General features: G+C 36.1%; 1 protein-coding gene across 3 annotated transcripts in view; it reads right to left on the bottom strand.

The window, feature by feature from the left end:
• The window catches only part of Tbcd (tubulin folding cofactor D), an 86,707-nt gene extending 80,713 nt beyond the window's left edge, over nucleotides 1-5,994 (bottom strand). Inside the window, exons 1-2 of one of the 3 annotated variants that reach the window (XM_068354972.1) lie at nucleotides 5,855-5,994; nucleotides 2,578-2,806 (exon numbers count right to left, since the gene is read on the bottom strand). In XM_068354972.1, coding sequence (XP_068211073.1) covers nucleotides 2,578-2,787 — 210 coding nt within the window. In that variant the 5' untranslated portion in view covers nucleotides 2,788-2,806; nucleotides 5,855-5,994. Of the gene's footprint in view, nucleotides 1-2,577; nucleotides 2,807-2,996; nucleotides 3,029-5,805 lie in introns of those variants that run through there. The other 2 variants (XM_068354973.1, XM_068354970.1) reach the window with 2 other exon arrangements.
• Nucleotides 5,995-13,560: the final 7,566 nt, after the last annotated feature.

The following is a 13,560-nucleotide window of genomic DNA, read 5'->3' as shown; positions in this document are numbered from 1 at the left end:
CGTCCTGATGTCGAGAATCGCAAGCGTCCTGGAGGCGTGTCGATGCGGAAGAAGCGCGGTACCGCTCCTTTGACGAATCGCGCCGAGGTTCCCCGGGAGAGGAACTCCGTTCCCTCTTAGAGGCCGATTTCTTAACAGGTAAAGAGTCGTCCTTACGTCTGTCCGACTGGGGGGAAGGGCGGCTAAAAGCTTGTACCAAAGAAAACAGCTGCTTTTGCATAACAGTCATAAAAGACTTGGCGACTGCTGCTGGATCCTGCGGTTCCGAAGGCGATGGCTGTCAAGTAGTGGTTGTAGGAGAAGGATCTCTCGACGGTCTCTCTTGACTTTCGTCTCAAGGCTTAGGCCTTTTCACTGGAACGGCGTTCAAGTCATCCTCAGAAGGAAAAGGTTCGGGGCTACTTGAACAAGGGGAGCGAGAACGGGTCTGGTCAGTTAGGTTCCACCACCTCTTGGTCGGTCTCGAAGCCTCATACTGCCATTTGCGTCTAGGAGAGGGGCTCGGGGAGGACACCATCACTTCCGACACGCCTTTTCCATGGCGGTCAAGAGCCGCCTGGGAAAATGCAACAGGACTGTCTGAGGCGACGGCTGACCAAGGATACGTACCTCTCACTCCCTTACGGCCGTCGACGTACCTTCTCTCTTGGTCCTGGGAGCTTGGTAGAGGTCTAGACCTAGGGTAATGACAGGTTCGATCAGTCGCCACCTCCACTGCACTTTCACTAGCACTAATTCCACTCTCACTCTTACCTTTTAAGGCTGAAAGTTGGTCTTTAATAGCCTTCAACTCAGCCGCCATCCTGGCGTACCGAGGGTCATCTACAGATACCGTTCCTGTAGAAGGGCAGGAGTTACTACCTAAGGGGAAGGTTCAACTTCCAAAGAGGAATTAATTAATGGATCAATAGAAATATCTAAACTACACTCACTAGCAGATTTAGATTTAGATCTCGAAGCCCTCCTGGCTTTATCTAGCTCTAACTTGCGCACATAGCGCTTCATATCTAACCATTCTTTCTCGCTCAAAACCTCACATTCCTTGCACCTTTTATCAAGTGCACAATCAAAACCCCTGCAACCCAAACAAACAGTGTGAGGGTCTACCAAAACTTTCGGTAACTTCACCTTGCATTCCTCATTTACACACACACGAAAATGAAATTTCTCACTCATATTAAACAAACAAATAGTAACAGAATAAACACAAAAGCGATTGCCAAAATCCCAAGTCAATGTACTTCACCAAAAATAAGTCAAGAACAGCGACACAGGGAAAGCGAAACGAAAAACTCCAATGGCGGACCAACGATATTGTCAGTCCAACCGGCAGAGATGATCTGAGGAACAGAAAACGGGAATGATTCCAAGTACCACCCTGTAAGGGTTGTTAACCACCTAACCGCACAACCACCACACGGCGGTTGCCGCGAGTTTTGAAAAATTCTACAGGACGTCAGAGACTAAGCTACTGTATATATATAACTGCCAGGTAAGTACTATTCATTAAAAAAGTAGTGTTCGATTTTAATTTTCTAAAATCTTGAAGTTGTATAAAACAACGACCTTACAGAAACACATTGTACTGTACTTTTTGGTTATTTAATATTCTTTTGCCTTCTGGATGGAATACTTTACAATGGAATACTATACATATAAAAAATATAAAAGGATACAAAATGCTAATATCAAAACTTCAACCTTTACATACAAACAAATGTATAAAAAAATACTTAGTCAAAAATGTGAAGGAGCGATATGAACTAGTTATTTTTTACTGGAGAGTAGAGTTCTGACATCTGATGTACAGAAAAGAAATAATTTACATCTAATACACATGCATACTGTATTTCCAAAACTACCTCTGTAATTTAATGAGGTGTAATGGTGTGTTTTAACATAATCTCCAGCAATAACTACACAATGTACAGTAACTTGAACAACTGCTTTTTCCTATAGCAAATACAGTACCAACATCCCTTTTATAGAAAAACTGCTATAACAATTTACCTTACAGACTAAACTTTAGATAGAATCACTATGTATAAAAAGATTAGGTAGTCATACTCGCAGATTTTGTTTAGTAAATGAAAAAAAAAAAAAACTAAGCCTAATGTATCTAAGTCAAAATATAATTTATTTGCAAAATTGCTACTGTCCCGTGTAATTTCTCAAAAATATTTTAAGAAAGGAAAGCTAACTACATACTTATACACTGCATCTTATTGTACACATATAGAAGAATGTTCACCCCCGCAGTACTCTTAATAAAATTAATCATTACTCAGAAGCCTAACCTATAAGAAGCAAAAATCTTCACAGGAAAACTGGAAGGTCAAGGACGTGAAAAGTGTCGCAAAGATACGAGTTACAAAACAATCGAAACTCAAGCACATAAATTTCGTAACTTATAATTCATATCAAGCTACGACTGCTGTACAGAAATGAACGACTAGAATAGAAAGATAGCTTATTGCACCACACCCTGACACGTAACATCCTCGTATAGTTCCTTTACAGTGAAGTACAGTATATGCAATACCAATATCAATACTGTACTGTTGCTATTTAACTCACCTGATATGAATCCAGAATTTTTCTCAAGTCTTCAAAAGCCTTCTCTCCGCCCAGTTCAGTCTGAACTGCTTGCTCAATGGACAAAATCATTTGCTTAACCTCTTCGTGTTCCCGAAACATTTCGAGGGTGCATGAAATTCCCACATCATCATCTGTTCTAGCCATATTGTCTTTGCCTTCAGCCACATCAATGTCTTCGTCGTGAGCCATCGCTAATTTCTTGAATATGCTGAAATTATTGTTTTTAAATGCATAAGATACTGCGCATATCTCTTTATGAATTAAAATCAGTCTTGAAGATACATAAAGTGCAATTTCAAACCTAGTGTCTTGAAATTATTTTAATCTAATAAGTCAAAATATCATATGGTATGAGATCCAAATTTATAAAACATTAGCTTACTCATAGCTACACCTACTTTAGGACAGATACCATGATGTTACACTCCTGAATAAATATCCAATGTAGAAGAATTCAACAAACACATATGCAGAGTTCAAGTCCTGTATACAGTCATGGAATTCAAAACCTATGTACCTACATTTTATCTTTAATTCCTAAGAAAATCATGCAAAAGAAATCTTGTACTCTACATCTATATTATTTGTAACCTTTAATTACAGTACTCCTGAAATACAAAGACTGACTACAATAGGCAAAACTAATCTGCCTATTAACAAAAGAAACCTGAGCCTTGTCATTCGAGAAGCAAATTACAGAACAACGTGTCATAGTCTAAAAGTGTTACCCAGGCTGTATAGCCTTCCTCTTGCAATGATGATAGAAGCTTCAATGTACTATGAGTAAAAATAGCATCCTAGTTCAGTTTAGGCAAATAAAGGGTTTGTAACTACCACAATGGTTAAGGCAACATTATCCATGGATATTTGCTCGCGACCATGCACAAGTAAAGATCTTAGTATAACTTTACCCATGTGCCATTCTGAGATACTTTGATATACTATGTGTTTAATGTGATTAGGTATGTGGGAAGTTACAGAAAAAAGAGCTCAGCTACACATTAAAATTTTATGAAATTTCATTTTGTCATAAAAATCAATTTATAAACAATCAGTCAGGCAAGATCATTTTAACAATACAGGCGGAGCAACTTTCATTCTATAAAATCTTTAATAGGATGTGAATAGCGGTAAAATTTTATAAGTAAATATTAATCCATTCAGAGAAAACACAAGGTTTTCAGGCGTAATTTTAGTGTTTTGAACAATTTTGATGATAAAAACACTACATAACCAGTATTTTTCAAGTTATAAAGACGTCTGAAACACACGAAGATACGCCCAAGAAAACATTTCACACAGAAAAGATTAGGGACTTTACCTAACCTACGATACCCTATCCTTACCTACCTGGGGAGGGGGACAGTAAAAACACTTAAAGTGCCAAGAAATTTCATAGGTTGTAAATAAATAATTTTGGAAAAATCAGAGATGATGATGGTGTAACTTTAGGTATTTGAATAATTTTGATGATAATGACCGTTGGAACACAGTTCTAAACACAACACCTGGCTAGTACAGTAGTAAAGCGTTTGCCTTATATTCACATGACAGAACACCGATCCCAGTCCAGAATAGTGTGTTAGACCTGTTTACTGGGTTGTTGTGGATGGCCTGATTGGTAATGTCTCTGACTTGTGTTTGCCAGACGGGGGTTCGAGTCCCACCAAGACTCATTAGTTCCTTTAGCATTATCAACCTCACCATCCTTGTGAGCTAAGGTTATGGTGTTTGGGGGAGTCTATAGGTCTATCTGCTGAGTCATCAGTAGCCATTGCCTGGCCATCCCTGGTCCTAGCCTGGATGGAGAGGGGGCTTGTGAGGGTGTATGTATAATAGCGGACACCTGTATGTATGATGACAGCTGACTAAGAATACGGCAGTGTAAGGGGGGTAGCAACGGGTAGGTTAGCCCTCGTTAGGTAAGTTGGTAAGGACACGACTTGTAGGTTAGGTTAGGGGGAAAGTTCAGGATAGTTATTGATGATTTTCTATACATGCGGGAGGAACTGGCCGCCGATATACAAAGGCTCCAACTTGTGCGTTGATCATATAATATATGGTCAGTCTCTATGGCATTTTCCTGCTTGCTACGGCAATGTCACCATCCCTCGCCTCTGCCATTCATGAGTAGCCTTTAAACCTTTAAACTGGGGAGGGATGTTGGGATTGCCCGGCTGATATTACAGTGCGCATCTCTTCAGATTATACGGGAGCTAAAACCAAACCCCTCTCATCGTTTAATGTCGTCTTCTTATTCACCTAGTACCCTAATAGAAAACCTATCTATAGGCTTTACAGCCTTTAACTATGCGGCCCGAGACATCCAAATAATTGAAGATATTAAGGCTTTCAAGAGAAAACCGAAGACTTTCTTCATCTGGGAGTGTTTGGATAGTGACTATCTAACAGTAATCGAGCAATAGACATCGTGAAATGTTAAAGACTCCCGAACGAAATATAAAACCGTGAAGGTCCTGTAGAGATTAGGGTTCCCCTGCTGTACAGGACTAAATAGCAGCCCTTGAAGTAAGTAAAAGTAAAGTATCTAAGCTACAGAACAATTAAAGAAAAGAATATTTGGAGCATTTGTAGGGTGACGGCCAGATCCCGTAGAAAACGGGAATATTCTGAACTGTGGCCGCCATTCTATAAACGATTTTGGCGAGAGAAGCTAACTTAAAAAACCCACCTAACCTATGCTAATAGCCGTGTCCTTACCCAGGGGGGCTGCACCCCCACCCCGGACCTCCCCTTACACAACATATTTAAGATCCGTAGACCATTTCCAAACGTTTTTATTCTATACAAGATAACAGTCGGAGCGTTAATAAGCAAATTAGGACGCTTGACCGTAGCGCTACAAACTACCCGAATATTTTGACCCGAGTTCCGCTAAGCTACGATAGCCTTAAAGACGTATAGGGATAGTCAGCGATTGAGTGGCCTAAGGTACACTTCCTCTAGCTCAGGATAAACTGAATCAAAATCTAGTTCATTGGCATTACGATAAAATGGTGCAATGATATATAAGTGTAAAAGTGAGCCATAAATTCGAGATAAGTAAACAATGAGTCATGTCAATCATTACAATCTAATTTGACAACCTGCGACACAGATAGCCGCTACATACCACACCTGTCTTATATAACACTATTATTACATCATAAAAAGCCTTAATTGTGTAAAGAAACATTGCAAAGTTACCTTCAAGTGTATGAAAATAAAAATCGATAAATGAAGAACTGTTACTCACTGTTTATACACATGGAATTCGGTGAAAATCCTTTTGAGGGAGTTACTCCTGTTGTAAACAACTGGGAATCACTGTTACCAACTCTTTTTATTAAAAATGTAGTATATATATCTCTCCATAATCACTCTTAAATCTAAAACCATTTATTTATAATAGCCTTTAAAATTTATTACGATAATATGAAAACCAAAGTTATATTATCTGTCAGTAATAATTAGTATTAAAACATTAGATTAATTGCAAAAGTTAGCAATATTACAAGACATGTTTTTGACAAGCTGTGAGGAATGTCCACGGAATTACGGAATATTATTATTATTATTATTATTACTACTACTACTACTACTACTACTACTACTACTAGCTAAGCTACAACTCTAATTTGAAAAGTAGGATGCTATAAGCCCAAGGGCTTCAACAGAGAAAAATATTCCAGTAAGGAAATGGATAGAATAGTGTGCCCGAGTGTACCCTCAAGCAAGAGAACTCTAACCCAAGACAGTGGAAGGCCATGGTACAGAGGCTACGGCACTACCCAAGACTTGAGAACAATGGTCTGGTTTTGGAGTGTCCTTCTCGTATAAGAGCTGCTTACCACAAATTAAGGGGCTCTTCTACTAAGTGGAAAGTAGCCACTGAATTTAAAGGTTACTTGTGAATGCCAAAGGCAAGGAACAGTGACAATGCCCTAACTAGAAAGACCTTTTCCACCCAAGATAGGACCAGGGAGGTTCAAGTAATGGCTGCTGATGATTCAGCAGGTAGACATACAGGCTCCCCCAAATCAACTATCCTTACCTACGAAGGATGGTGATGTTGCAGACACTACAAGAAACTATAAGCTCGAGCGTGTGTATGGAATATAGGCTATTGATAAAATCTCACTGGTTAAAGTTTCTCTAGTCTATATAAACACAATAAGAGGAACAAAAAAGTGGAGAATATGTATATAGACCTTAATTAGAATATTTATTATAAACTCACTTAATGTCTAAAAAAATCTACTTTCTTCTTCCATCTATCGTTTACCAGAATTTACTTTTGAAAAAGGGTCCGTTGAAGATATTCTTTGTTGTTTGAAATTTCATTAAAGAAACTGAATACGTTAATGTTATTATTATTATTATTATTATTATTATTATTATTATTATTATTATTATTATTATTATTATTATTATTATTATTATTAGCTAAGCTACTCCCTTGGGAAAACAGGATGCTATAAGCCGAAGGGCTTCGACTGGGAAATATGGACGAACTCATTTTGTATATTTAAGATTACCCAGAACTATATATAGAGACTATGAGTTTTCCAAGCTATGGAATTTGTGAGGGGGGGGGTTGGCAGTCCCTTTTCCAGTGACCTAATTTTTTACTTGAAACTTCGCTATCGTTGTTCAAGAATTTCTTATAGCGCTGACTTATCGCTATTCGATAGCCATAACATAGAATGAAATATGTTAGTGAAGCATTTACCAGCTAATTCATTACACTTAAACCCATAAGAAAACATTAATAAGTGCTTATATTTTTCTGTATGACACACACACACACACACACACACACACACACACACACACACACATATATATATATATATATATATATATATATATATATATATATATATATATATATTTCGACCTGGCCTTTCATTAGAAGGGGCTAGCGTTCGATCCCAAGTATGAGGTAGAAATTTATTTCTATTTGAACACGATGTTGTGTTGATATTTATCCATATATATATATATATATATATATATATATATATATATATATATATATATATATCTTACTTATAACTGTAATCGAACAGTTTAACATGTTTTTTCAAAAAGGCCCATAAAAGAAACACAGGAAATATGAATAAATCACACTATATTTCGGTCAATAAACATCGACCCTCTTCAGGGTCGATGTTTATTGGCCGAAATATAGTGTGATTTATTCATATTTCCTGTGTTTCTTTTATGGGCCTTTTTGAAAAAAAAAAAAAAAAAAATATATATATATATATATATATATATATATATATATATATATATATATATATATATATATATATATATATAAACAAATGCTGCTGTTTCTAGTCCACTGCAGGATAAAGGCCTCAGACATTTCTTTATTCATGTCTGGGGTTTTGCCAGTTTTCATAACCCTGCTGGCCACTGCATGTTGGTGATGGTGGTGATTTAGTCTGCTCTCTCATAGCAAACCAACCTAGTATCGGTGGCCCAGACTAGTGCAGCTCTGCTGATCATGGTGATACACAAACCCTTTCACCACATTGATGTTTCTCACTCAGATATATATATATATATATATATATATATATATATATATATATATATATATATATATATATATATATATATATATATATATATATATATATATATATATATATATATATATATATATATACAGTATATAGTCGAAACTTTATAGAGGTAAATTTAACTAAAACAAAGCATTAAAAAATAAGCGTGTGTGTGTGTTGTGTGCACACCGATAGTTAGATCGATATTACTAAGCAAGCGAAAATGCGACCTGGTAATTATAGCCTACAGTTTTGAGACATATTTTAGAAAATTATTATTATTATTATTATTATTATTATTATTATTATTATTATTATTATTATTATTATTATTATTATTATTATTATAAAAGCCCTCTGATTGGCTCTGGAGTTTTCAAAAAATGAACAAAAAGTTCATTCTAATATTTAAGCATCTGAAAACGTAAAACATAATGTTAATGTTCCTACAAGTGCTGTTTCTTAAAATATTTTTTCTTGCCGCTAAAATCGTACAATTCAACACGAATACTATAAGAATAATTACCTAATAATTCATTGAAGTACAAAAAAATGAAAATATTTCCATTCCCATTCGCTTAATTGAAAGTGGGCGGGCACTATAGAAGACACGCCCTCCGTAGGTGGAATTCAGCTAGCCGGTCTACAGTCACTAATTTCAGACGCGTGGAAACTATCGTAGGAGCAAGATGTCTGGTAGAATCTGCAAGAAATATGGCAGGTTTAAGGACTCTACGTCGATGGCTATCTTGATTTTTGGTAAGTGCAGTGGTAGGGAATATATTTAATTAATATTTTTATATATAGAAATGGGACAAAGATTTATAAATTTGTGGTTTCTTGACACGCTGATATTTTGAAAATATTTTTATTTCGTCTATAGAATGTAATGTAATTTTTTCGTGTTAAGGCTATTATTATTATTATTATTATTATTATTATTATTATTATTATTATTATTATTATTATTATTATTATTATTATTATTGTTGTTGTTGTTATTATTGATATTATTATTATTATTATTATTGTTGTTGTTGTTGTTATTATTATTACTAGCTAAGCTAGAACCCTAGTTGGAATTTGGAAAAGCAAGATGCTACAAGCCTAATGGCGCCAACAGGAAAAAATAGCCCAGTGAGTGAAGGAAATGAATAAACTATATGAGAAGTAATGAACAATCAAAATAGAATATTTTTTTAGAAGAGTAACAACATTAAAACAGATCTTTTATATACAAACTATGAATAGGACTAACATTTCAGCCTGTTCAACATGAGAATATTCGCTGCAAGTTTGAACTTTTATAGTCGCTAATTCTTTTTCCCTTTAAAAGCAATGCATTTTCTCCAATTATAAAATGGGTTGAGGAAATGCATTTAAAATCAATTAGATTTTTAGGTTGAATTCATATAGGCTACAACATTAATAGAACAGTCGGCCTGATTTTACAAAATCTATTTACGAAACCGTTTGGAACAGACATTATTATTATTACTATACTAATTTTTTATTTAATGAGGCGCATTTGCACCGACTCGCAGCGGTGTCATTTTAGTTCGGAAAAGTTTCCTGCTATGTGATTGGTTAGAATGATCTTGTCCAACCAATCAGCGATCAGGAAACTTTCCCGAGCTAAAAGGGCACCCCTGCTAGTCGGTGCAAATCTGCCTCGCTAAAAAGAATTTATTATAGTTAAGCTACGATTCTAGTTGGAAAAGCAGCAGGACGCTATAAGCCCAAGGGCTTCTAAAGAGAAAATAGTCCAGTGGGGAAATGAAATAAGGAAACAGATGGAATGGTATGCATAAGACAGTGAAAGACCATGGTACAGAGGCCATGGCACTACCCAAGCCTAGGGAATCAATGGCTTGATTTTGAAGTGTCCTTCTCCTAGAAGAGCTGCTTACCATAGCTAAAGAGTTTCTTCTACCCTTGCCAAGAGGAAAGTAGCCACTGAAAAATTACAGTGCAGTAGTTAACACCTTGAGCGAAGAAGAATTGTTTGGTAATCTCTGTGTTGTAAGGTATATGAGGACAGAGGAGAATGTGGAAAGAATAGGCCAGACTTTTCGGTGTATGTGTAGGCAAAAGGAAAATGAGCCGTAACCAGAGAGAGGGATCCAATGTAGTACTATCTGGCTAGTCAAAGGACCCAATAACTCTTTAGCGGTATTATCTCAACGGGTGGCTGGTGCCCTGGCCAACCTACTACCTACATACTAGGTAGGTTTGCTGTGAACGATCAGAAAAAAAGTCTCCCACCATTACCAATCTGCAGTGATGAAAACTGTTGTTGTTGTTGTTATTGTTGTGTGAATAACATTTTGGTATCTAATCTGCGATAGATTCTATCTATAGCCAATTCTTTTTAGTGAGGCAGATTTGCACCGACTCGCAAGGGTGCCCTTTTAGCATCGGAAAAGTTTCCTGATCGCTGATTGGTTGGATAAGATAATTCTAACCAATCAGATAGCAGGAAACTTTTCCAAGCTAAAAGGGCACCGTTGCGAGTCGGTGCAAATGGGCCTCATTAAAAAAAATTGAGTATAGGTTTTACGAACATGAATTACCTTAACCTAACCAAGTAAAAATTTTGAATTAGAATGAATGAGTTTTAAGATAATTCTTTACTTGGAAGCATTTGTAATTAGTGCTATCACAAATCACTATTTTTTATTGTTTATATAGGAAATATTTATTTTAATGTTACTGTTCTTAAAACATTTAATTCATTTTGTTTCCTCTCCTCACAGGGCTATTTTCCTTGTTGGAGCCCCTGGGCTTATGGCATCCTGCTTTTCCAACTAGGGTTGTAGCTTAGCAAGTAATGATAATAATAATAGTAGACTACACAAAATGTATTTTCTCTATATCCTGAAAATTAGCGAATATAAAGATGTAATTTATTAAATAATTCGATTATCATTGATTGTGGGTACACTAATAAATAGTGCTAATTGTTGCAAACTGCAGTTATTTTAATGATAGCTTCGACTTCAAACACACTGAATTCATTCACGTGCACATCAAGGTCTTCATCAGCTTCAGGTATATCAATCAAATTATTCCCTTCGTATCTCCTATTCATGACCTCACTAAAGTGTTCCATCCAACGTTGCCTTTCTTCATCTTCTGTTGTTACAACACACCCATCCATCTCTCTTTTTGATGGGTATATGCTTCTCTTCTTTGCCCCAGTCGAGATTTCATTAATAATTCTATGAACGATTCTTACACCATAGCTTTGTCAGCCTCATCTGCTTTAATGTATAAATATTCTCTCCAGTCTTTTCTGGCTTTTCTTTTGACCTCACTATCAATACTGAAATACTTAGCATGCTCTGCCTTGTAATTTTCATTGCTTCTTCGAAAACTTTCAACACTGAATTTCTGTCTTTGTCTCCTTTTTCTAGTATCTTAAGTATCCTTTGATATCAACGGCTTTCTCATTGTAACTGCTTGGCCTAGAACTTCACTATCAACTGACTGATAATGTTCTTAATATCATACAATTCTTCATTGTCTGCTCATCGTCTCTTAGAGTTTCTAAAACTGCAAATCGATTTCTACATTCAATTGAAAATGTTTCTCTGTGTTCATCTTCTAGAAGCTTAGTTGTATCAAACCTAGATATTCTATCTACATTTCTGTTGAGTGCTTTTAGTCTTAATTTCAGTATGGCAATGGGGAGCTGGTAATCACAACCAATATTTGCACCTCTATAGCTTCTTCCATTTCTCAGAGTCCCCCATCTCTCTTTGTTAATTGCTATGTGATCTATTTGATTTTTGTAATTGCCACATGGTGAAGTCCGTATATATCTGTGGATTTCCTTGTGCTGAAAAAGAGTACCTTCAATGACAAGATTGTTTGCTGAACAGAAACTTATGAAATTTGTTCAATTTTCATTTGCAACTTCGCCAAGACCCTCGACACCCATCACATTCTCTATCCCTTGGTTACTCCTTCCAACTTTAGCATTGAAGTCAAAATCACAATTTCCATACCTCTCTCTGGAATCTCATCTATTACCCTCTGCAGTTTTTCATAGTATTCATCTTTCCTTTCTCAAGGGGAATCATTTATTGGTGCATAGCGAACTATGATACTCACATTACACTGCTTTGATCTGAACTTTGCTAGTAACAATCTACTATTTACAGCTGTCCACTCGGTTAATGCCTTTTCTGCTCTAGGTGTCATCATCATTCCTACCGCTTCTCTTCCAATTCCATCTGTTCTACCTGAATATATATATATATATATATATATATATATATATATATATATATATATATATATATATATATATATATATATATATATATACATATATATATATATGTATATATATATATATATATATGTGTGTGTGTGTGTGTGTGTGTGTGTGTGTATAATTTGTGTATATGTTTTGACACGCTAATCAAGTTTGGGACCCTTAGTTCTTTCCACAAATAAAAGAATTCTTTTTTCTTTTTGCCTATTCTCGACTTTGATACATGCAAGGCCAGATAGCAACATTCAGGGAGTGAGAACACTCTGCTTCTCTATCTATCTAAAGATTGATCAAAAGTAATGTAAACTTTAGGATTGCTGTCATCAATCATTCTTAGCAAATACAGAAGACATATTCTGATTAACCAGACGCAAATGTAAACAGTGTGGAATTGACTTAGGCGACCCTGGTGGACAGTGTCGGAAACTTATGTTTACTTTCGTCTTCTTCTTTGTAACATGACTTATGGCGACTTATTCACAATACCTCGGGGGTATATGCTTTTGTTCCATAGTCTAGAGGTTATACACACACACACAAACATTAGAAGAACTGTAGGTTGGCCAGGACACCAGCCACCCTTTGAGATACTACAGCTAGAGAGCTATGGGATCCTTTGACTGGCCAGACATCACTACATTGGATCCTTCTCTCTGGTCACGGTTAACTTTCCCTTTGCCTACACATAAACCGAATAGTCTGGCTTATTCCTTACAGATTCTCCTCTGTCATCATGACCCTGACAACATTGAAATTACCAAGCAATTTTTCTTTACCCAAGGGGTTCACTACTGCACTATAATTGTTCAGTGGCTACTTTCCTCCTGGTAAGGGTAAAAGAGACTCTTTAGCTATGGCAAACAGCCCCTCTAGGAAAAGGACACTCCAAAATCAAACCCTTGTTCTCTAGTCTTGGGTAGTGCCATAACCTCTGTGCCCCGGTCTTCCACTGTCTTGGGTTAAAATTCTCTTACTTGAGGGTACACTCAAGCACACTATTCTATAGTATTTCTCTTCCTATTGTTTTGTTAAAATTTCCATAGTTTATATAGGAAATATATATTTCAATGTTGTTACTGTTCTTAAAATATCTTATTTTTC

This window comes from Palaemon carinicauda, chromosome 31 (genome assembly GCF_036898095.1).
Source record: "Palaemon carinicauda isolate YSFRI2023 chromosome 31, ASM3689809v2, whole genome shotgun sequence".
Lineage (NCBI taxonomy): Eukaryota > Metazoa > Arthropoda > Malacostraca > Decapoda > Palaemonidae > Palaemon > Palaemon carinicauda.
The sequence above is the reverse complement of the archived record's forward strand: the minus strand, read 5'-3'. Positions and strand labels throughout refer to the sequence as shown.